The 24847-nt window shown below is 41.6% G+C and overlaps 2 protein-coding genes and 1 long non-coding RNA gene across 11 annotated transcripts in view; 1 reads left to right on the forward strand and 2 right to left on the reverse strand.

Moving 5' to 3' along the window:
• The window catches only part of ADIPOR2 (adiponectin receptor 2), a 32578-nt gene extending 24726 nt beyond the window's left edge, over positions 1-7852 (reverse strand). Inside the window, exon 1 of one of the 2 annotated variants that reach the window (XM_081878984.1) lies at positions 7692-7852. The gene's annotated coding sequence lies outside the window, so the exon portion shown is untranslated. Of the gene's footprint in view, positions 1-2146; positions 2294-7691 lie in introns of those variants that run through there. The other variant, XM_081878983.1, reaches the window with a different exon arrangement.
• A 230-nt stretch (positions 7853-8082) lies between these two features.
• On the forward strand, positions 8083-24159 carry LOC309351393. The gene is made up of 3 exons (XR_014160819.1): positions 8083-8358; positions 17569-17700; positions 22855-24159. It is a non-coding gene; the product is annotated as an uncharacterized lncRNA (long non-coding RNA).
• Positions 16127-24847, reverse strand: part of WNT5B (Wnt family member 5B) — a 130112-nt gene continuing 121391 nt past the window's right edge. For all 8 annotated transcript variants that reach the window (XM_081878973.1, XM_081878975.1, XM_081878970.1 and 5 more), the window contains one exon: positions 16127-17679. In XM_081878973.1, the coding sequence (XP_081735099.1) occupies positions 17221-17679 (459 nt within the window). In that variant the 3' untranslated portion in view covers positions 16127-17220. The remainder of the gene's footprint in view (positions 17680-24847) is intronic.

Raw genomic sequence — 24847 nt, forward strand, 5'->3', positions numbered from 1 at the left:
CTGTCAAAGTTATAATCATAAAAACGCAAAAGAACTATAATTTTGAATCACTCATCTAGCCTTCAGAACTACTCTGGCTGTCTGGTATCAAATCCCAAATCCTGTCAATTTTTCTTTGCTTCCCAACCCAAACTCCTGTTTCAGTATGCCAATAGTTCTGTGCTGACACAAATACGGGGGGGGGGGCCAGAATGTTATTATACTTGAACTCATGCTATCCATTGGATGATATTTAACTATATGATTGGTAAATGTTGAGATTTACAATTAAGAGTGGTTGCAGTTCTGTATTACTACTCTCTGTAGCTAAACACAGAACCTATTTCATTTAAGTACCAGGGCAGACATAACACGGTCATGGCACAACATTTACCATTCGATCAAAACCTGTGGCATAAACATTTTCCATGACAAATGCACAGCAGTCTATAATTAACATTGTAATAACTCTAATTTAAGCATGAAACAAATATAAAGATTTACTCCATTCAGATATGATTATGTGAGCAGAAGTTTGAAGGAAAAGTATTTGTCAAGAGACAGTTAAGGTTAAGAATAGCACTCTGGTCACAGCCATGTTTGAACTGTTGACAAACGTGACTATTTTCAGAATAATAGAGCCTGAAGTACCACATAAGCCAGAGTAAAGTCAACCCTTAAGAATGCAACGTTGTCTCATTTCCTTTTTTAGAGCAGCATTTTGCTACAGAGGACACACACACAAAAAGACAAGGAGGCTTTTTACATGGGTACACATTGGCCTTAATGCAAAGATTACAACTTGGCTCAATGAGTTCCAAGAAATAATATTATCATAAAAAACAGAACTATGATATTGACAATTATTATTTGTACTCTAAGAAAGCTAGAGCATTTTGTGGGTAGTAAGTCCTTGGCAGTTGTCTATGCTCTTCAAGTAACATAGGGCTCTTAAAATCCATTTGCTAATCCATCAGACCAACTCAAAGATGCATACGTCCAATCATGTACCGGTACATTTACATGTAAAGCAGATGAGAGATTGTGACCACTAAGGGAGACAAGCATAATGCCAGGATTTAAAAGTTTAAACTTCTATCCAGTGGCATGCAATTTATAAAGCTAGACATTCAAAGTATGGGAGATATCGTAGATATAGCCGCCCAGAGTGGCTGGGGAAACCCAGCCAGATGGGCGGGGTAGAAATAATGAAGTTGTTGTTGTTGTTGTTGTTGTTGTTGTTGTTGTTGTTGTTGTTATAGCTCAGAAGAAACAACTGAGTAAGCCATTCCCCATTAATTTCCCTACCAGTTTTTCAAGAAATGCAACTGAGAGCACAGCCCAATTACCATATAAATACTATTTACAAATCCCATATTACAAACCATACATAAAATCTACAGACACACTCCTGGAATAGGCTTCAAAAGTCTGTGCAACCACAGAATGTTCAATCTGAAGTAGTTCTGTCCTACTATGACTCTGCATAGAATTAATATATGTCAGAATCCAAAGCTTATTTAACTATGCAAGGCGAAGCATTTCAGATTGTTGAATAAAGAAAACTAAGGATAGTTGATCCAGCTCAGAGCACTACAGAATCATGTTTACTCCCTACTGAACATTTAATGGCCTTGAAGGATATACAAATAAGTCAAAGGCTGTCTACATACTACATAAATGGATGTGCATTACAAGTTTTGAGGCTTAGATATTCAGTAGTAGTGTAGCTTTTGGTGTAATGAATAAGAAAAATCATGCTGGAGAAGGAGAAAATGCCACTATCCTACACCACATAACCCAAAAGGCCAAAATACAAAAATTCTCTCTGGCAATTCAAAACTTTTAAATATTTGAAGTATACAAATAAGATTTCATAAATGAATAAGATCCACAATGCTACCAAACCTATCCTGCAGTTTGCACTAAGTGTTAGGTAAAACATTTAACAATCATACCCTATCCACATTTACTGAGAAGTAAATTATACCAATTTCAACAAAAATTATTTCATGGTAAATACAAAGGACTACAGTTTAAGAAATTAAACCACAGACTGAATATTAAACTCCAATAAAACAAGACATAAGGGTAATATGAAACACAAGTGTTTCATCTATTATATGCTACACACATCCTGGCAAGTAGAACTTTCAGAGTTTCTTACCCCTGCTATCTTGACAAACAGATACAGGCAAGATGTTGTTCTTTAACCCAGTTCAGGGAAAACTGATCTTGGCATTCACCAAGTGGAAGAGATTACCAACCCATGCATAGATCCTTCAGGAGATAAAAGCCAAAACTCCACCTACAGCAAAAGTGCATTGGATGCCAAGCTGTTTTTCCCCTACAATATATTGGACAAGTTTAATCTCAATTTGCATACGGCATGCCCATTAAATATCACAGCACCTTTAATAGGGCTACACTTCAAACTGAAGGTGCTGTAAGCATGTACCCAACAATTCTTTATTATATTTGTTTACTTTAATTACACCACCACAGTGCTATACAGTAATTAAAAGTGACATTGTTGTAAAACTGGTTACTTAGTTGTACAATGTGGGCTTACTTAATCCAAAAGATGCTTCTGTTGTAAACCATGAGCTTAGCCAACCAAATATATAATACCCATATCTGAAAATTACTCAGTTGAAAATCTATGGACATCTTATTTTGCTCACCCAGCTCCAAGGACACAGGTAGAACCTGACAAACAGGATTGATTGAGGAAGAGAAGATATCTATATCTGTTGCATAATGTTCAAGTATATATTAATACTTTAGAGCAGTCAAAGCAAAACAGCAAAGAGTAGTGTGGTGGGAATATGTCCTTACCTAAATACAGAGGTTTTTTGCAGTGAAGTGAGTCTCCTTTCAGAGCTGTATTTAGAAACATAGACTGTAGTCTTTGTGAATTTTAAGATGGGCTGTTCTAAGGACAATACTTCTACATCCATTTTAGAGGGATGACCCATGCATGCCCATACTACCCACATGAGGTAGGATGAGTGAGATGAGGCAGTAATGGATGTAGGACTGCCCTCTAACAATTACACCACATTGCCTAAATTTCAGGGAATGCCCAGCAGCATGATCCACTTCCTTTACTTACCTAGGGTAGAAAAATATAGTGGTTTCTTCTGACTTTTCGTATTAGTACAATATACCGTATTTTTCGCTCTATAAGACGCACCAGACCACAAGACGCACATAGTATTTGAAGGAGGAAAACAAGAAAAAAAAATCTGAATCTCAGAAGCCAGAACAGCAAGAGGGATTGCTGCGCAGTGAAAGCAGCAATCCCTCTTGCTGTTCTGGCTTCTGGGATAGCTGCGCAGCCTGCATTCGCTCCATAAGACGCACACACATTTCCCCTTACTTTTTAGGAGGGGAAAAGTGAGTCTTATAGAGCAAAAAATACGGTAATTCCTTGCCAGTGGTTCAGCAATGGGGAGGGGGCAGAAGAGGAGAGACCAATATTTCTTTGAGGCCTACTAGTTCTGGCAGAGTTCTCTGCTGTTAGCTTAACTATCATTCTGACAACAATCCCATGACAGTGAAACAAGAGTAAGTTTTCCAATGCAAAAATGCTCAAAGACCAGGTGTTTACAGATAAACATGCATACAATTGAACTATGTGTTTCCACCTATTGTTTATGTAGGACTGTAGGCTGGCAAAAGCAAAATCATTTTATTTTAACTTAAACATTTATTAGATCTTTTATTTCAACTCTGAAACATCCAAGTTAACTAAGAGGTAGACATGGCAGGCTGGACATCTTCAGAAATAAAGTACTCAAGACATCTCAGAATGCAGAGAAGGGGCTAGAACTCAGACCGAACAGCCTTGGATCCATAAACATGCAACAAGTAATAGCTGAGTTGCAATTTCTTAGTGGAATACTTTATGCCAACTGGCCAATGTGGACTACTACTTTTTAAAGCAGGTGAGGATTTATTTCCAAAGGGAAATGTAAACACCTCTTTAAAAATTGAGGCAACACACAGGCAGAAGTCCAGTGCACTGTAAACATTGGTAAGCAAGCTTTTTAAATAGTGCTCGGCAAGCTCATTTCGAGTGCTTTATGCAACTAAAGTCAACAACCCTTTCACCTAAAATTTGTCCCAAAGAGTCTTCAATACTGGTGGCAAACTGTTCTAGACACTCTTGTGTAATAACACTCCCTTCCCCTGGCTATGCATACACAAGTTACTGCTTAACAATGAATGAACAGAGCAAAGGGAATGCAGGAGAGGCAGAAGGGGAAGATGTGAAGGTGAAAAAGCTGCCCAATCAAAAGCTGTGCCCAGCTCATACCAGCATGGCACAATGTGTGTGTGTATACAGGAGAGAGGGGGTCCCCTTCTTAACTTTGAAGCCACTTTTTATGGATTTTCTCTCCCACTGCTCCCAATGGGACTGAAATAATACATTAGAGTCAGGCCTCACTTACTTTTCCTGTGTTCTGGGAGACCTGGAGGGCTTTGTATCTAGCAAGCCCAAAGCCTCCCCTGCTCCACTCCCTGCAATGTGGTGACTTACCAGGGAAGATCACCTTCATCCCTCTGCATAGGTGGACTGGGAGATCTACTGCTGGTGAAGGGTGAGTAATAATAAAAATAATGATTATACAGCCCTTGGGGTGCCTGCCCTCTATGTGAAGAGGCATACAGGTATTAATAGGAATCCTTATATAGTAATCCTTAGCAATATTTCACTTTCTCACTAAAAATACTTAATATATATTCTCTTTTCACTTCCACACCTTTTCAGGTCAGCAGAATGTAGGTCATCTGATTGACTCTGTCATTTGAGTCAAACTGTTGACCAAGGAACACATGATGAAATCTCTCAGCTGTAAGTCTTAACAGTCTGAGCAGTGAATAAACATATGTAACACATATGGTGCAATCTTATAGTCTCTGAAAAATGCCAAAGGATGTTTTTGGAGCTCCCTCTCAGTGGTAAGAGAGGTCTGCCATTGGAAAAAGAGATCAGGCCATGCAAGCATCCTAGTTGAAAGGATCTGCAGCAGTGCTACTCTGGTATTAAACAGGGATGGAAAGAGATGTGTTAGCTAAACTGGATAAAGAAAAAGCCCTGTGCTTGTTAAGGAGCAGCCGAAGATGAGAGAATATATTCCTTCTAAGACAAATGAAAACCTGCCAGGAAGCAGGTGACTTCTAGTTCTCTTCGCCCCTAGGAGAAACTGGGAACATAAGATTAAGATCAAAGTTGGTTTGTTACCTATCAGCCGCATTAGACACTGAGTATTACATGGCAGGTAAGTGAAAACATGACACAAAAATAATTCACATGACTTGTGAATACAGGAAGCTACCTTATACAGAGTCAGACCATTGACCCACCTAGCTCAGTACTGTTCACACTGACTGGCAGTGGCTCTTCTGAGCTCCAGTCTTTATGGTAAAGAAAGTTCACAATATTGCTCAGTATATATATATTGGTCCTGATTTAACTACTCATCATAAACCAATTTTTTGCTGTTCCATTAATCCTGTTAAAATTTTGGCTCTCAATGATATGCTGATATGATTTCCACTAAGAACAGAATACAGTCACTTAGCCTTATTAACAGAGTGGTTTGTAAACAACTTAGGATAGCTTTTTATGTTTTTACACAAGTGACAACTTCCTATGCAATCAAACTTGTGTACTGCTACTGTGGAGCTGTGCATCGCGTGATAGGAGAAATAATAAGTCTACTTACTCAAAAAGTGTAAGAAGAGGGGAGACATGAGTCACTCATACTTCCTGCCACTACTTTTGTGTTAAGATGAGAAGTTACCCTTTATGCAGTTTCTTTATAAACAAGGAATATGTTTCTTGGTAACAAAGCTATAAATAATTAATGCCCACTTTGGGAGAATCCTAAACCTATATGTGAATGCAAGGACTGTTGAAGTCAGGGCCACATTTGGGCCTTTCTATGAGCCACTAAGATTTAATTCAACAAACAGTGATGGATACAAGCCACCAAAAAGGTTAACTGTTTGTGACAAAAGCCACCAGAACAATGTTGCAAGCCACTGCAAGGACATTATTTAACTTCTGTTTTGTCAATCCTTTGAGTGACACTATACTTTTCAGATACACTATGTTTCATATATGAGAATATAGAGGTTTTAAATATTGTTTTATTTTGTTTTGGTGAAGTTGGTTGTACACTGCTCTGAGTTTCTGAAAACGATTGTAGCCTTGGTCTCTGCTGTGCCAAACCGTCGTTATTTTTTTTGCCACTGAAGCCAAAAAGTTACTATTCTATAATCTGCTCAAGATTCCATAACTAGGTAGATTAACCTCTTATTTACGATACACATACTTGTTCATGTTAAGTTCAATTACACTTACTCCAAGGAGTACACAGGCTTTGAACATTAGTTTTGCACATTCTCAAGAAAATATTGCAGAACCAATTTTACAAAAGGCCAGGTGTGTTAAGATTTCTGAGTAAAGCAGTATTTCCAAATATAAAATACATGCGAACAGTTGTCATTTACAAATATTTCAAAAATGTGTAAGCTGTACCTTCTCCCAACAGACACAAGTACAAAATTGTTGATACCAAGCCTTGTCCACAATAATTACATTTTAAGCCTAGCACACTCTCCACCAGAGTAAAATAGTTCTCTGGTTGTACTTGTATTTTCTCACATCAGTATTTTATCAGTTTCTTTTTCTTGTCCAAGTTTACTCCTAGTGTACAGTACAAAATACCCAGACAACTGACATTCTCAATAGAAATGTTGAGATTCACAAGTAGCCCTCTGCATGTTTATTGAAATGGAAGCCCTCAAAACTACTTAACACTTCATTTCCTCAAATTCTGCTAACAGCTGTGAAGCAGTTTACAAAAACATGACCAGTGCTTTTCACCTCAAGTGTTGTCACCATTTGGGAAGCAGGAGCCATCTCCTAAAGTGATATTAACAATTAAGACTTCCCAAATGTGTGGGGAAAACCAAGAGCAGGTCCATGTTTACTCAGAAGTAAGCCAGGCTGCCCAAGGGGCAGTGTGTTAAGTGTGTTTAGGATGATAACCTTGGTTACTTTGGGGGGGGTAGGAGAGTGGGAAGGGAGTTGCTTGGTTTCTAAGTGCTTTCTTTTCGTCTTAAACTTCCAGAGATATCAACTAACAGGCCACAAAACCACACACCGTAATAAAATTCGTGAGCCCTTTAAAAAGGCGCCACAAAACTTCGCTGGTTTTGCGTCTTTAGGGCGGCAGAAAAGCCTTTTTAAAAAATACCACTGTTTGCATGTTAATTAATAATTCCATTACTTCAGCATACCCAAAGACTCAAACTATACAGGTGTATTAGCTACAGGATACAACACTGAAGGGAGTTGGTCATTTATTTAAAAAGTAAAACTCTTGGGCATTTCGCGAGAGGCCGAGAGGCGTTCGCAGCCACTTATCACAACAGCTCCCCGGGTGGGAGAAGAGGCGATAAGTGACTTGCCCAAGGTCAGCAGCAGCGCCCAAGAGGAGGGGCTCAAGTGCAGGAAATCGAGGTCAACCGGCAGAGAGCGCCCCGCGAGCACCACGACCCCGGCGGCCTAAGCGAGGAGGTGGGAGGTCGCACCCCCCACCCCGCGGCCTAAGCCGGCCGAGGCCCCGCCGCCCGCTCCTGAGGGGGCGCCCCAGCCCCAACCCGGAGCCCCCCAGCCCCTCAGCCCGGCTTACCGGGCGCGCCTTCACTCCGCTGCCCAGCTGTGTCCGGCGCTGAGGGGGGTCGGAGGGAGGGAGTCCCCACGGTGCCGCCGGCGCCTCCGGGAATCCCGCCCCCTCCGCCTTCACTCGCCACCTCTTTCAGCTCTCCCGTCGCCTCCCCTTTGCCCCGGAGCGCGTCATCATCGCAAGAGGCTCGGCGAACCAATGGGCGGCGGAGCGTCGTAATCGGAGGACGCGCAGGCGTCCGCCACGCCGGGAGGACGTGCTCGGGGGAGGAGGGGCGGGGAGGCTCAGCCCAAGGGCACCCTGGGACGTGTAGTTTTCCCGGAGGCGGGTGGCTTGAGCGCGTGACCCTGCCGAAACCGAAGGCGCCGCCTCCGCATTGGTAGGAAAGTAGGTCGCGGGTTCTTAAAGCGCCCCTTCGCGACAGGCGTTAGTTCTGGTTCGGCCGCCGCCGCGCAAAGTGCGTAATGGGTGAGCGCTGCTTACGGAAGGAGCGGAGTCGCGCGGGGTTGTTTTTCAACGGCGCGCTCGCGCGGTTTGTTGATTTCAAAGTACGAGGAAGGCGGCGAGGTTCCAAAAGGAGGAGTGGGAAGGACCTCAGGGCAGCGACAGATGAAGGGGAAAGTGGCAATACTGGTCCCTATTACTGTATAATATATCCTCCTTGATAAGAAAAGTGTGTATATCACTGTACAGTATGTATATAGCTTGAGGCCAGCAATGTACACGGTTGCCAAAGCTTGTGTTTAATTTTATTACTTTCTTTCCCAAGTAAATGTTGTTTAGAGCAGCAGCAGGAGACTCCTACTTTTTCCTCGCAGTCATGACAATGCTGGGGTTTAAGGAATATAAAAAGCAAAGGTAGCCCTATTGGCGGGACCCTTCCAAATCAGCTGAGCGATGCTTTGTGGGGGAGTAGCCAAAATGTCACAAAAGTATCGCAACCTTCCGAGTCCTCCAGAACTTGTCATCAGGCACACACACTTCTCTGCTTTGTGTAATAACTTTGCCCAGTGAAGAGTTCTGGAGGACTCAAAAGTTTGCCACACCGTCGTCAATATTTTTTGTTTTGTCCCAGTAAATAGTATTGCCCAACTGTGGATGTTGCAATGATGTGAGATTAAGGTGCAAAACTGCACATGCTGTGAGCGACCTTGAGCGTGTCAAGAGTAGATATGTGTAATGTTGCACTGGAAGGTTGTAATCCTTACCAGGCAGTAATTATGCTTTCAGACAGACAGTCCCAAGACCAAATGAGACCAATTTCCACTGATTGCCACATCCAAATTTCAGCAACCTTGCTCTTCATCCACACACTACATATGGGGAATTACTTCACGAAATTTTAAAATATCTATATGTAGTATAGATATAGCTTGCATAAGACCTCATTTCAATATTTCAAAGCTGCTGTGGGTTTTTTGGGTGACAGAATGTGTGCTTGTGATGTTAAATGTTATGGGAGCCTATTGCAAATTTTAAATATAGTATTTTCACATGCCTCTACCAAATTACTGGAGGAATATAGCTATATCACTCTTGCCCAAAACCTCAGTACAGTATATTAAGAAAAGGGGAGGGGCGCGAAGTGATGGAAATTGATATCCCTCCCCCAACCCCTCCCCAAAAGCATAAAACTCCATTTTGCCCATTGTAAAGCTTAATAATGAAGGACTGGTAATTCTGCTTCTGTTCACTTTCACTAATTTTGTTTGTTTGTTTTTAAAGGTGTGCACATGGGTACAAAATACATTCCCAGACTGGAAGAAGGCAGTGAAAGATGGAGAAGGAGTAGCTATAACCCCATCAAGTTCAGTCCACTAATGTGGATGGCAAACAGCAGAATACCAACAAATACCATGACTGAAAAAAGGAAATGCATTGAAGTTAACATGGAAATTATGCACACAAAACAATCAGATCTGAATGATCTGTCTGCAATATAAAGACCCCATCTGGAAGTATCCTAAATCTCCCTACATTGAATGGTACTTCCTTATGAGACAACATGCTTAGAATTCTACAGCCGTTGTCCTCATTCCTGCCAAGCCATGCAAACCACAAAGATTTAGTAAACATGATTCATCATACCTCGTATAGCAACATAAAATTGGATTTAAATACTGTGCTCTTTAAAACAAAAATGGTTTATTGGTATTTCAGGAATGAACATGTCCTGTTTTTATAGAAAAACAACAACAGTGGGAGGGCAGTCTTGCCTTTGTGGCCTGATTGTGAGGTTCCAATGGCAAACTGGGACTTTGAGAGGCAGCTGATACACCTGACCTCCAGCAAAGGGACTCTCTTAGGTACTTATTCAGAAACTGAAGACTTGCCTTCATGTGTGTGTGATATTTATAGGATTTAAGTCTTGAATTTATATTGTAATGTATTGGATTAAATAATGTAATAGGCCACAGCTCAGCAGTCAGCAGTGAAGCATCTGCTTTGCATACAGAATCCAAGTAGGTCTGGAAAAGACCGCACTCTGAAACTCTAGAGAGCTGCTGCCATTTGCTGTAGACACTACTGAGCTATGTATGCAAATGGTCTGACTCAGGTAGGGCAGCTCCCTATGTTAAAATAGATCGCCCCAAAAGCCTTTCTGGTCTGTTCTGACAGTTCCAAAGCAGATGACTCTTGGTAAGCCTACAAGCAAGAAATTAATGCACTAACCATCTCCCATGATCCCCAGCAGTTAGCACTGAGAGGCATACTGCATCAGATACTGGAGATATTACAGCATCATGGCTAGTGGCTAGTGGTTGCCCTTTCCTCTATTAATTTGTCTAATCCTCTTTTAAAGTCATCCAAATTAGTGGCTATCACTATATCTTGCAGTAGTGAATTCTATAGTCCAACCATACATTGTGTTTAAGAGTAGTTCATTTTTCCTGCTCTGTATCTCTCAACATACAGTTTCACTGATGACACTGTGTGGGGAATCAAATAACAAAATAAATCTATGATCACACATTTTTATAGCATTATCTTAAATATATAGGATATGCGTTTATTAAGTTTGAACATATACTGTGTACATAGTTTATAGCACATTCAAAATGCATTCTTTCCCTCAAAGAATTCTGGGCACTGTAGTTTACCCCTCAGAGCTACAATTCCCTGCAACCATTAGCAAACTACAGTGCCCATAATTTTTTGAAGGCCAGAATGTGCTTTGAATGTTGTTTAAAGGTATAAGGTGTACACTTAAATTATAGTGTTAGTATTATTGTATTGCAATAAAGCTGGAGCTTCTACATCAGCAGTACAAACCAATCTTCCACATGCTCAAGATCTTTCAGCGGAAGCAGAAAAAGGCCAAACAAAACAAACAAACCAAAATTGAATAAAAATGAGCCAGAATTGACTGGGTTGCTCAAGCAAGCCAAGCAGTCAATGGGACAGCAATGCAACTGAGTGTCACAAAAGAATGTAACATCATCTGGAACAGTCCAAGGTTTGGGAAAGCAAACTTCACAGGTAGTGCAATCCAGAGCAGATGTTTGTGATACCAAATTGATTTGAGACAGCCCTGAACATAGTTCTATCCAGTATACATCATTCTCACAGCCAGGGGATGATAATAATGGCAAATGGAAGATGATTTACTAGCAAATAATTCCCTCAGCACTTTTCCAGTTTGAGCCTAGGCTATTTACTCAGAGGTACCTACCCCTGAAGCCCTATTTGTGCATTTACTGCACTTGCCTGTAAAGAAACATGCAAGGGAGAGCATTGGGAGAGTGAGCAGGCTGCCAAGGCCCACCCCCTATGGTGGATCACCTTTATTCCATGTAGAGCCCTCCATGAGTTTGAGGGTGAAGATTTGCAGTGGGAACTCATGGAGACCCCCCTCTGTGATCTAGAACCTTGCATAATATGGGTTCTAAACATCGTGGAAGCCTCAAGTGCAGGAGACTTCCCCCCTGCAGACCTTCACTCTCAAACCCATGGTGGGTTCCACATGGAATTACTTGCCAGAGGGCTCCAGCCTTGGCAGCATGCCCCTAGCAATCCCAAATAAGTCTGCATATAGTGTTGCGACATTTCACAACAGTGGAATAAACAGTTTAGAAATGCCTTGCCCCCAATTCAATATATAGAATGTGAGGTACAAATAAGCAAAGATGGTCAGCCATTGTTGTATGAGCAGCAGAGATTTGGTTTGGTGCAAAAGCTCAAAACTTCTTATTTAGTCATATGCAATTCTGCCTTACTGGGTATACTCCAGAGCACTATTTAAAATCTACAACTATCTATCCATCCATTTGAGAAATTACCTATTCCTCTTAGCTATATGGCCTCCTCTGGTTTCAAGCACCTTTCCCCCTTCTTTGCAGTGCAGTAACAAATGCCAGTCCCACCTCTCTTTTAAACCCTTCAAAACCTTTTCATTTACAAAGTTTTTTCTGATTAACCCACCTTGTACTACCTGTTAAAACTTTCAACACCCACCCTCATCTTTGGTAGTCCTTCATCAAAGCCTTCCCCCTCACATTTCACCTTTGTCCCATCCATGTGTACTTTTCGAGTGTAGGCCCTATGGATACAGATTGTGTCAACACTATGTTCTTTACAGTGCCTCCTGGTCTTTTCTATCTTACTGCAATTTAGATAACATGTAACGTGTAATACAGTGTCTAGACTTTCAGGCTGGATATGGAAAATCTCTGTTCAGATCTTGCCTGCTATCAATGAGCTTACAGACTGTTGTTGGGCAAGTCACTGTGTTTAGCCTAGTTATTGTCAAGGAAAATGCCAGTCCTTTTTGGAGGAAAGATGGGTATCCATAACATTTTAAAGAATAATACCATTTTTAGCAGAATATTGGAAACTCCTTTCATTTTCTCTGAGCATTTCTCACGCTTTCCATTAAGAAATACAAAAAACTGGGTTTATCAGGAGATACCTTGCTGTTTTCTTAGTGGTTGAAATGGGAATACAGTATGTTATCCCAAGGATAACAATTCTCCAGATCATTCTCCTCTCCTGTGGTCCAAAATTTCCAGGGATTTTCTTTATAGCCCAGAATGAGAGACGGGGGCATAATCGTCCAGCATATCTAAATATCACTTTGTACCAAAAATCTAGAAAGAGCCTAGACCTCAGAACAAATATACAGTGCCCTAGTTCACATGTAACACTGACAGATGACATAACTGGATTCAGATGTAATGCTAAGCCAAGCATGTTTAGTTCAGGTAGAGCAGCAGGCAGGAATAAGAAAGGAGTAAAGCAGCAGAATTTTCACTGAAAGCATCTGCACACCTATATATTCATTCTTACCCATGGTTTGGCTTAGTGTTGTGTGTGAAACAAGCCAGTATGCAGTCATTGCACAATAAAAGGTTAGAGATATGAAGGAAGGAAACACCTTTCAGGCAGCCAAAACACTGTTTTTCTTTTTTAGAAAAAAAGGATACTGTATTCCAAGCATCTGTAGCGCACAGATTTCATGGGATTTGGGGATCGTTCCAATTACTGGTTTGTTATTAAGGGAGCTAGATCAGGCCATTATCCTCTCAGTTTTTCCATGGGTGGAAAACAGCTTTCATCACTTTGAATTATTGTACCTTTGGCTTTGGATTTTATATAAAAAGAACATAAATCTGGGTCATTTGGTGTATTCCAAGAAATAGCTCTCTGGGATGCCAACAAATGTATGGATTAATGATTTGTTTAAAACCCTAAAATATTTTTTTTAAAAAACTGAACAGTATTTTTAAAGCAAGTTAATTTGCAAGCAGAATGCTCTTCCTCTTATATATTCTGGACCCTTCAAATCTGTTGCCTATGAAATATATGCATTGCTGACAACTTTAGTAGCAGAAATGGTAAAAAAAATATGACTAAAAATGTTTGGAGAAAAACAGAGCTTGTAAAAATCCTGAGTTGTATTTTACAGAGCTCTAGTTTACAGAGCTCTTGATTATTTCTATTGGCAATTTGTTTTTTTAAAAATATAAAAGTTGTTTTAAAAAGCAAGTATTGCAAATAATATTGTCAGTAATTGTTTCCAGTTTTTGGCTGGGCCTTGTGACTATTGCTCAAGTACAAATGACCCCTGTAGGTACTGAAAAAACAAACATTTTTCATCCATCGCTCACTGGCAAAGAAGTTAAGAAAACAACAATTGCTCATGACCCTGTATTCCACGGGGTGGCTATCAGGCGTAGGATGACTACATATACTTGATAATTAGTGCTTAATTGGGGGGGAAAGAACTCTAATTGAGCCTAAAGTCAGGCTCAGGAAGATTTCATGCATGGCAAACGTTCCAGTATAGAACATAGGAACCAGGCCTTCATTGAGCCCAGTTCTGTCTACTCTGGCTAGCAGCAGCTTTCAATGGTCAAAGGCAAAAAAAATATCAAATCACCTGCAACCTGACCTCCTCAAACTGGAGATACCAAAGACTGAACCTGAGACCTTCTGCATGCAGAGCAGATAAGAGTGATCCCTTTCCAAGGGAGCATAAGGAAATTGTATGGATCCAACATATATGTTATTGCCTGTGACAAATGCAAATATGTATTTCATTGGATGTAAGATTTCTCTTTGCCCCTGTCCGCCTCAAGCTACTTGCTATGTGTACACATGGCAAAATAGACTTACGTGTCTGAAGTATCTGAAGAAGTTTGCATGCACACGAAAGCTCATACCTAGAACTAACTTAGTTGGCCTTTAAGGTGCTACTGGAAGGAATTTTTTTATTTTGTTTAGACTTACGTGTGTTTGTCATACTGACAAACTACATGCAGGATTCATGGCCTTTAGAAAACAGAACTTTCCTGCAGCTGAGTCAAGCTTAACACAGTACAGTGGTACCTCTGGTTAAGAACTTAATTCGTTCCGGAGGTCCGTTCTTAATCTGAAACTGTTCTTAACCCGAGGTACCACTTTAGCTAATGGGGCCTCCCGCTGCCCCGCCATTGTGCGATTTCTGTTCTCATCCTGAAGCAAAGTTCTTAACCTGAGGTACTATTTCTGGGTTAGCGGAGTCTGTAACCTGAAGCGTCTGTAACCCGAGGTACCACTGTACTCACAAAGCCCAGCAGTGACTCATGGGGTGGAAGCAACAACATCCTCATGGCAGCCATGTAATGCTCCTTTGGACAAGGATGGGGCAGGATGAGGTGGTGGTGGCAAGGTTGGGGTTGGCACCCTCATGCCTGCAGGTCTGCCACTGCCTTGGAGCTCTCCTCAACCTAGTCCCCTCACCCTGCTCTATTGCCATCTTGACAAACACAGCATCGCTGATACCAAGAGGAAACCACCCAAGCTGTCTGCAAGCAGCACATGTGGAATACATTTGTGATAGCTTCTATACATGTGGACTTTTAAGGTCTGTACTCCTCTATACCAACAACAACAACCCTTGCATATGGAAAACTAGATTTCATGGAGAAAGGTTCTCACCTAGTTCTGCTGGTTTACTAATTGCAGCAGATTAGGTTTTTGTGTTTGCAGGATGGGGTGGGGTGGGGGAGGCTATTGCAATTATCACCTATTATCATTCTCTTTAAAGGTAAAGGTACCCCTGCCCGTACGGGCCAGTTGTGTCCAACTCTAGGGTTGTGCACCCATCTCACTTAAGAGGCCGGGGACCAGCGCTGTTCGGAGACACTTCCGGGTCATGTGGCCAGCATGACAAAGCTGCTCTGGCGAGCCAGCACCAGCGCAGCACACGGAAACGCCGTTTACCTTCCCGTTATAAAGTGGTACCTACTTATCTACTTGCACTTAGGGGTGCTTTTGAACTGCTAGGTGGGCAAGAGCTGGGACTGAAAGACGGGAGCTCATCCCGCCGTGGGGATTCGAACCGCCGACCATATGATCGGCAAGTCCTAGGCACTGAGGTTTTACCCACAGCGCCACCTGCGTCCCACATCATTCTCTTTACTCTGATGCAAACATACAGCTGCTCACCTCCCCAATTAGGTTTTTCTAAGGCATCCTCCCTACACACTTCTGCCTTAACAAAAAATGGCTCTGGCCCATTTTCATCCAGTCTAGCCTATCTGTGGATATGAGAAAAGAATGGAGTAATGTTCCAGAATTTCCCCTGAACTTCCTAATGCTGTATTTCAGAAGCAATGACAATAGTTTTAAGGAAATATTTGATTCTTCTTTTGGCTTATGACTTGCACTTGCTACATTGTTGCCAGTCAATGGTAACAAGATAACTCGTCATTGGGATGGTGAAAACCAGCTCTCAGCACACAAGGAAGTGTACAAATCAAACGGTCTTCCAGCAACAGACATAATTCTTTCGAAATGTCACCTCTTGGTGACTTGACCATATCAAAAAATAACGCAAGAATTGGGTCTGACTGCAATAAAAGTTATAAACCAGGAAGGAGTCCAACTTGGCAGAAAGTCCCTGTGCTGTGAAATGCATTAGCAGCAACACAAAACAAATGTGCTCACAAAAACAAGGGGAGAGGGCAAGAACAAGGGATATTTAATGTTAAAAGAGAAACTGTACATCTAGGTCAGAGGCAAGGGGGATGAAAAAGCCCTTGTGACACCCATGACCATCTGAGTCCATGTAGAGACTGAGGTGCTGTGTTTGTTGAATCCTTTGTGTCGAATCATGTCTGTTTTTCTCTCAAGTCCAGAGACACGCCGAATAAGCCCCTTTCCCAAAACAATCCAAGTAGTCCCAAGAGATCAGTCACCAGCTGTCATGTATCCTGAGGTTAGATCAATACACCACACAATTCTTTTTCCACAGAAGAGAAAATCCACCAACCAGCAAAGCCACTTCTGACAGTTTTGCCTTTCCAAAGCTTCAGCAGAGCCCCCTCCACTTCCGCTGCCGCCCTTCTTCATTCCACAAAATGCAGGAGAATCAGATGCCGGAGTTTCTGTCAGGATATACAGGGGTTAAGCAGCACTTCTAGGTCAAAGGTAATGTTTTCCTTCTCCCGCTTGATGCAGGGGGACCATCTGCCATTGTGCAACAGTCTGTCTTCAATCCAAACATCAACCACAGCAGGTACGGACACTGCCTTTTGAATCATTCTTCCCATATCTAAAACAGGTAATTTGCCTTGTAGTTTGGAATCCCACAGTGTGTTTTGACAAGAAGCAGAAAATGACACACAGTCCTTTTGGAAATTGACCTGAGCGTGGAGGGCACTCCTTTGGCTGTGTCAAAAAAGGCACAGAACACACCCAAGGTGAATGGGAACATATCCCATCCTCCGACTTTTGTGATAAAGGAGCTGTAGGTAGATCCTTTTCGAGGACCCTCAAGAATCCCTTTTATCCTGGATGCATTGTGTCACGGTTGGGAGGGAACCAGCAAACAAATACCTCCCCCCTCCCGCCCTGCTTTGCTCCCCTATTAAATAACAAAGGAGTAGCCCAACCATCTAGCTGTTCTAATGGAAACATTTTAGATTTTTAAAAGTCTCTTAAATAAATGTCTTTAATTATTATCGTCATCACCATCTATTTATTTATACAAATATATAAAATAGATTTATATAGATTTATATAATATAGATTTGTAACTCTTGTGGGCCCTTCATTTACAGACGTACTGATCGACAATCTCTGTGCACTTTTTACACTTGACGTAACAGCACCAGTGAAACTTGCAGTGGCAACGCTCGACCTGCACACTCTTGAACTGGTCGTAGCCTCGGCCACAGCACATCAGCTCACAGCCGTCCATACCCTCTGAGGTCTTATTACAGAGCCGGCCCTTGGTGCCCAGGGATCCTGTGGTTTCGTTGCGCAGGCAGTAATCGGGGCTGGGGTCGACGTACACCAAGTCCTCTGGAGTGGGCGAATTGAAGCGGTTGTTCACTAGCTCCAGCTTGCCCTTGCGGCTGATCCTCATGGCAGCGGCGCTGTCGTACTTCTCCTTCAGGAGGTCTCCCACTTTGCGGAAGTCAGCCAGCTGCAGCCAACAGGTCTTGAGGCTGCAGGAACCTGAGACACCATGGCACTTACAGGAGACATCAGCCAACTTGTACACTGCCTACGGAAGGAAGAAGGTAAGGTGGGGTCAGACAAAGTGTTCAAGCAGCACTAAAATCTGGCACAACGTAAGCAGCAACTGGTGCAACTTTGTGCACAGAAGCAAGCCTCACTGGGCTTACATCATCATCATCATTAAGTATTATTTTCTTAACAAAACAAATTCCTTCCAGTATTATTTTCTTATACTGCGCCCATTCTCACAGCAGTCCAGTAAGGTAGGTTGATATAATGAACATCACAGCTATATGGGCATTTGAACCTGCATCTTCCTAAACCTAATCTAACACTTTAAAGCATGGTGGCTTCCTGTCCATTTTCTGTTACCTGGAAGAGTGTATCCAAGTCTTATCAGTGCAACTTACAAGAAATGCTCAGACCCCAAGATCACCTTAGGAAATTGTACTCATAGATCCACCTGTAAGATCAGTTGGGTTGGCAGGTACCTGAGACAGGGCCTTTTCATTGCTGGCCCTCCCAAGGACTGTTGTGTGTGCACATCTCCCCCAATACAGACCTTAAAACAGGCTCTGAAGGTCCATTTATTTCAAGTTACTTTCTCTTAAAGGTTTTTTGGTGCACCCACCCAACTGAACCCCAAATTGCTTTAAAGTGTTTTAGCTAATTTTAATGGCATGGTGCTGGTCTTGCTACTAGATTATGTTGCCGTGTAAAAAGGTTATTCAATGTAATGGTGAGGTTGTATTATATGATTATGTGCATTATATTTTTATATTCCTTGTAAGCAGCATTGTAAGGGCTTTAAACTGCCCACATGTTGTTGTTGTTTTTCTCGGATGGATGTTTGTCAGATAATGGATGCAACTCCCACTCGGAGTAAAACAGCAGGGAACAAACAATGGGATTGTGTGTGGGTGAGGGAACATACTTTTACAGGAAGTTGGCACAACCCAAGTTGCATCATGCGACCTTTATGTCTAGTTTAGCCAGGGTGGTGTTGGGAGAGATAGAATATACACCACAAGCCAACAAGCACATGAATGCAGCAACTATGTATTTGCATCTTGTTCGCCACCTGGTGGTCAGTCACTTGTCTACTCCCATTTTCCCATTACTGAATTCCTTTTTTCTAGCTTTGAAAAGCTGGTAACGAGTATAACAGTCCATGAATTTTGTAACAGTGGCTACAGAATGTCGTTTGAGTTGCTGTTAAGACAAGGTTCAGAACTGAGTGCAAGCACGTTGACTGAAACTTGTTTTCCAATATCTGAAAATGCCTGTCACAAGTTGGATGCCTCTGAAACTGAAGTCTGCTGTGGAAAATGTGGACTTCAGAGCCAATGATCTAAACGAGGAGAGATTTCCCCCACTGTATATTCTTCATCATTATATTTTTAGTGTAAGGATTTTTTAATATAATAAAAAACACCATGCATCTAAAAATGTAATTTGTGAGGGAGACAAATAATACATTCGGAAAAATGTACAGATACATTAATCTGAGTCAATTCTATCAAGCATACACTGTGCAAACCCAGGTTTTCTGCTATGTAATTTGTACAATGGCCTTGAGATAATTCTGTACATACAAAGCCAACCTGAGAATAAAGTTAAATCCACTCCTATGAAAAAGCAAACTGACCAAGATAGGAAGTTTCAGTAGATGAAAAATATCCCTATATAGAAGAGTGATAATGATGCACATGAAGCTTGAAAAGAGCCACTGGCTTGATCACCTGTGGTGAGTTAAAAATGCCTCCAAGTAATCAGACACAGATGCCTTGGTCCTTTCCCTCCCAGCTATGAATGTGCCACAAATGGTTAAATAATACAGAGGATCCATTAGTAGGCATTTTAGTACTCTGAAGGTACATGGTACAACAACCCTGCTGAAACTAAGGCCGTATACACACCATAGATTTAAAGCCCATTTAAAGCACATGCCTTTCCCCAAAGATTTATGGTCAGTGACTAGATGAGAAAACCCCTGGAAATCCTGCATAGGCTACCGTGAGGCACCACCATCGTGAAAGAAAGGTCTGCTATAAATACATTACAGTGGTACCTCGGGTTAAGTACTTAATTTGTTCCAGAGGTCTGTTCTTAACCAGAAACTGTTCTTAACCTGAAGCACCACTTTAGCTAATGGGGCCTCCCGCTGCTGCCGCACCACCGGAGCACGATTTCTGTTCTTAACCTGAAGCAAAGTTCTTAACTTGAGGTACTATTTCTGCGTTAGCGGAGTCTGTAACCTGAAGCGTCTGTAACCTGAAGCGTCTGTAACCTGAAGCGTATGTAACCTGAGGTACCACTGTATACAGTTTTGTTTGCACCAGTAATTTATGTATACCTAATTGGAAGGCTGATGCGTGAAGCAGCACCTTCAAAGAAATAAAGTACCTGAACCACAGAATTCTTGTCTGTTTTAACACAACACTCCCCCCCCCCCCGCTCAAACCCTACAAGGCATGTTACAAAATTCAATGTGTCTGCCTGGTGTAAGATCAGAGATGAGAGATTCATGGTGAGCTGCTGGATGCTTACTGCTTAATAAAATCTATTACCCTCATGGTAGCCATGCATCTTTTAAAAATCTGTATTTCAACTTTGAGTCTTTATGACAGGTTTTTAAAACAAAAAAAAAATTGACGTCAATCCAAATGTGAGTGAATACCATGGAGTCTTTAAAAAAAAATCCCTCAGGAAAGAGGAGAACTCAGCCAGTATCAGAGACATCCGGAAACAATCTCTCTCTGGCAAAGTTATGATCTGCTCCACTTAACTATGGTGGGATAAGTCCATCACGGAGAGAACCATGATGATGGAAACAGTCTTCAAACCAATTTCTAATTATAGGTGAGTGATGCAGATAAAGCACTTGGGGCCCAATCCAAGTGGGTTTGGAACTAATATCTGTGCACAAAAAAAGAACATCCAAAAGGCTGCACAGCAGCAGAGCACTCTGGCTTTGCAAGCATGGAAAGAGTTCTTTTGCTATATAAAGAAATATTGACAGGCCTTGGAGATGAGCCTCCTGGCTTAAGAAAGCATTAGAACAACTATCTTTCCTTTCTAAATATTCTGCTATACTTCTGGATTTTTTTATTTTATGTTGAGTTCAGTCCAACAACTGTATCAGAGCCAGGAAACCTAAGCATATTCTCCTCCTGCCTTTTTACATTTAGGGTGTCATTTGAGGAAGGTCTCACCATTGCTTTGTCATGAAACCAATTTCCAATGCTGTTTTGGTTGCAAAATTAAAATATTCATTTGTAAGCCTAATTTGAGGTGCTGGTTCTCACTTTAAAAGCCTTCAACAGTCTAGAACCAGCATACAAATCTCCTCATCCTCCCGCAAAGGACAAATTTCTTGAATGCTCTAGTCAACACTTGAGGTTCTGTTACGTAACCCTTCGCTTTCTGAAGTTTGGTAGGTTTGAGCACTAGAAACAGGGCCTTTTTGGTTCTAGCACCTTTTTTCGGAATGCTATCCCCAAAGAAGCTTGCCTGCCTCCATCACTATTCTGTTTTTACTGCACTGTTAAAATTCATCTTTTCCAGAGGGCCTAAGGGGGAATGCAGGAGTTTGGTAGCAATTATGGATTCTGTTTTTCTGTTCATACTGCAGTGGTGTCCTTTGTTGTTTGTTATTTCAATGTCCTTTTGTTTATCTTGCTATTAATTAAGCATTGCAAAGAGCCTTCATTAGATAGATAGATGATAGATAGATAGATAGATAGATGATAGATAGATAGATAGATGATAGATAGATAGATAGATAGATAGATAGATAGATAGATACTACTAAGAAAAGTAATTTGATTAATTCATTAACTCAGTGCCTTTAAGCATGTGCAGAATGACACTCCCTTGAACTGTACAACCACAAACAGCCCCTGCACATGTGAGATGATTATGAGGAGCTTCTGTAGCAAAAGCCAAGGATGTCACTTCCAGGAAGGCTTACGCCCCGGTACCTTTGGGGGGAGAACTTTAATTAATCGTCATTATCAGGAAAAGAGAAGAAGCCACGCTTCCTTTTTCCCATATAGGAAAATTAAAGTGTAATCCCACACACCGCCGCCACACCCTAACCAACAATAGCATCCTTCAGTACTTAACTGAAAAATGTGTAAGATTTCAGCATTTTTTATTATTATAAAAAAGGAAGATAATAATAAATAATGTGCAAATGAAAGAGACTGGAGGGGATAGAAGAGGGGGAATTGGCATCTGAGGAGATCCACCATGCAGGATTAAAGGTTAATTTGGGCCTTGCTGCTTCAACAAATGTGAAAGCCTTGCCATATGGCTGCAAATGTTTCTGGAGGGCCTTTAATGTTGAGGTCTAGCATATATTTTACTATTGTTCTGTTTCAGAATGAGCTCTCTATATACTCTGAGCATATGGAGTTTTAGGGGCAGGTGAGTCTGCTAGAACCATAGTATAAAATGAAAGCCACAGCAAAGAGGCAAGTGTGAGGTTTAACTTCCACATCATGCCCAAATATGTGCATTTTTGCAGATGGCTGCAGGAAGACACACATAAGAACAGCACACAGTTCGCTTACAGTGGAAGGTGGGAAGGTGAGGCTCCCTAGCAGTGACAGTAACCATGCTGTATGACCAGGCTGAGATTGTGAAAACCATCTCAATGCCAATGTACACTGAATAAGACTTGGCTGGTTGAGCCTCAGTCTTAGGTCCAAAATGAGTGATATTATGGAATTTAAAGTTGCTTTCCATGAAGTTTGTGAGATAGAAACCCAAATTCTGCATTCTACTTCCATTATCTAGAGGCCAAACCAGATGTAATGGTGGCAGACTGTCTCTTTAAATGACAGCCTTCCTCAGTCATGTACAAAAAGCCCATGGGAGCCAATTTTAAGAATAAGCGGATTCTGATCTCTGTCCTAGCTAATTGGACCTAACAATAACTTTAAACAAGAGCTCCCCCCAAGAGCTGCATGGCAGTCTAATCAATCAAAACATGGCTTGAGAGCCAGATGTGGCATGGAAGCTCTCTTCTAAAGACAAACAATTGCTATTTATATCAGGCAATCCTAAATTGATTACCTGGATACCAATCTAACTGTGATGAATAGCACTTGCTTCAAAGTGATGCCGGTACAATTCTGTATGCCTACATTAAAGGGGGATATTTGGTGCTAAGAAAGAAATGGTTTCCTCGTGTATCTTCTTTGCTGAAATGCAGGTAGCTATGAGCTGGACCATTTGAAGAAAGATTTTGACTGAGCTATGTAAACAATGTGAAGAGTACAAGTTTCCAGAGGAAGCTAAGATGTCTGGACCTGAAACATAGACCAACTGGACTCAATCTGCAAGTGGAATTTGTTTAAAATCTGTCCCTCTTCGGCCTCCACCTCAAATTCCTTTCTGATTCTTCCTTTGTAAAGAAGTAGGATGTAAAGGGAATCAACGGGCTAATTCCTATGTGGTTAATTAGCCAAGCCTCCTCTCAGCCTTGCTTGGCACTGGATGGAGTGGCTGATGATTGAGGTCTACTACATGTTGAACGGGTAAACAACGTGGCAGGGCTGCCAAAGGGAGACAGATAAGGAGAGACCAAGTGGAGAAAGAGACAGATGGAAGGAAAGGGCAGGCTAAGATAACCGTCAAAGACAAACAAACAACAGGCAATAAAGCTAAAAGTTTGGGGCCCTAAAAAATTCAAGAGTGCAGTGGAGCAGCGATGGGGTCAGGACTGTGTCGAAAACTGAAGCAAATTCAGTTCCATTCCCACCCCCTTATGGCTCTTCCTGAGAACTGAAGTGGGACAGAATTCGTCCTCCATCAGTTGAGCTGCAGACACCAAGGAAGGGGGAAAGGAAGTGCTCAGATGCTCCCTAGTGATCAAGGGTACCCCATGCAGTAAGACCTGGTCTCCAATCCAGGAAGAACTGAGGGAGGCAAATTCACTTGTGTAGAGACAATTAAACAGAACACAGCTAGAATCTTTTAAAAAAAGAAGCAGCAACATTAATAGCAAAAATGGCACAGGCAGTTAGTCACTCATCACTAGTGATGTTAATGGGCTAGGTGGAGCGACAGCCTGACAAGTCCATATCTTCATGTGTCATTTGTGCAACTGCATTCCACATATCATTCATTATTGCAATTAACGCACTAGCTAGGGTGGGGGTGAAAGAATGCTATCAGCCTGAGAAGTTTGCTCCAAGAAGGTTTTAAACTGAGAAGCAGATTTTATATTTTTCTTTAAAATGCATTTTTAAAAATAAAATATTACACATGTTCTCAGCCAAATAACTGCACTCGGAAAATGTTGTTTCCTTGCATCAGGAAAACATGAATCAGAAGCTGAAATTGGACACATGAGCCCTGAAGATACACATACACAGCCTTCATTCAACAGACCTGGCCCCTCTATTTTCTGAGTTAATTCGTGTCACATTTCCAATTCATAAGAGTTTGGGCCCTGTGTTTAGGTCTCCTGATCCAACTGCAGTTATTCACATGTTGACAATTGCATCTCACAACAGAAATTAGTGGGAGAGCATCTCCTTTACATGCAAAATAAATTAGTGGGAGAGCATCTCCTTTACATGCAAAATGTCCCAGGGTCCAACCCCAGCAACTCCAGGTACAGGTATGAGACACCCTTGCCTGAATCCCTGGAGACCACTGCCAGTCGGTGAAGACAATACTGGGCTAGATGGAGCCATAGTGACACTCAATGTATAGCAGCTTCCTATGTTCCTAACAGGTGGCACCTTACCATCTCCATGCCAGGAGAAAAGTTTCATCTGTTGAACTTCTGTTGCCTGCCATGCAGCTGTTAAAGCAGAGGAGGTCTCTCTCTCACAAAAAGGGGACAACCCTAGCAGTAGAATTGTCAGTGTCCAAGGAACACATTTTTTTTATTATTTTTTGCACATTTTTCTAGGTCCTTTTAGAAGAGTGGGACATAAATATTTGCCACTCCTAATCTTACAAATTATTATTAATGATATGCATGCATGACAGGTAGGAATGGTTCCATGATCACTGGAAAAGGCAGTGTAATAATTAGCATTCAGGTGCTTGAACCGTGTGCTTTTGGTTTGTTTACTGACATTTATTATTAGGTTCAGATAAACTGTTGGGTCTTATAAACTGGTCTCATTCTTAAGAATGCAACACACTGGTTACTTGCCTCTAAACTTGCCTCTTCCCGAAAGAGAAAGTGC

Source organism: Podarcis erhardii (assembly GCF_964252035.2).
Source record: "Podarcis erhardii genome assembly, chromosome: 10".
NCBI classification, from domain to species: domain Eukaryota; kingdom Metazoa; phylum Chordata; class Lepidosauria; order Squamata; family Lacertidae; genus Podarcis; species Podarcis erhardii.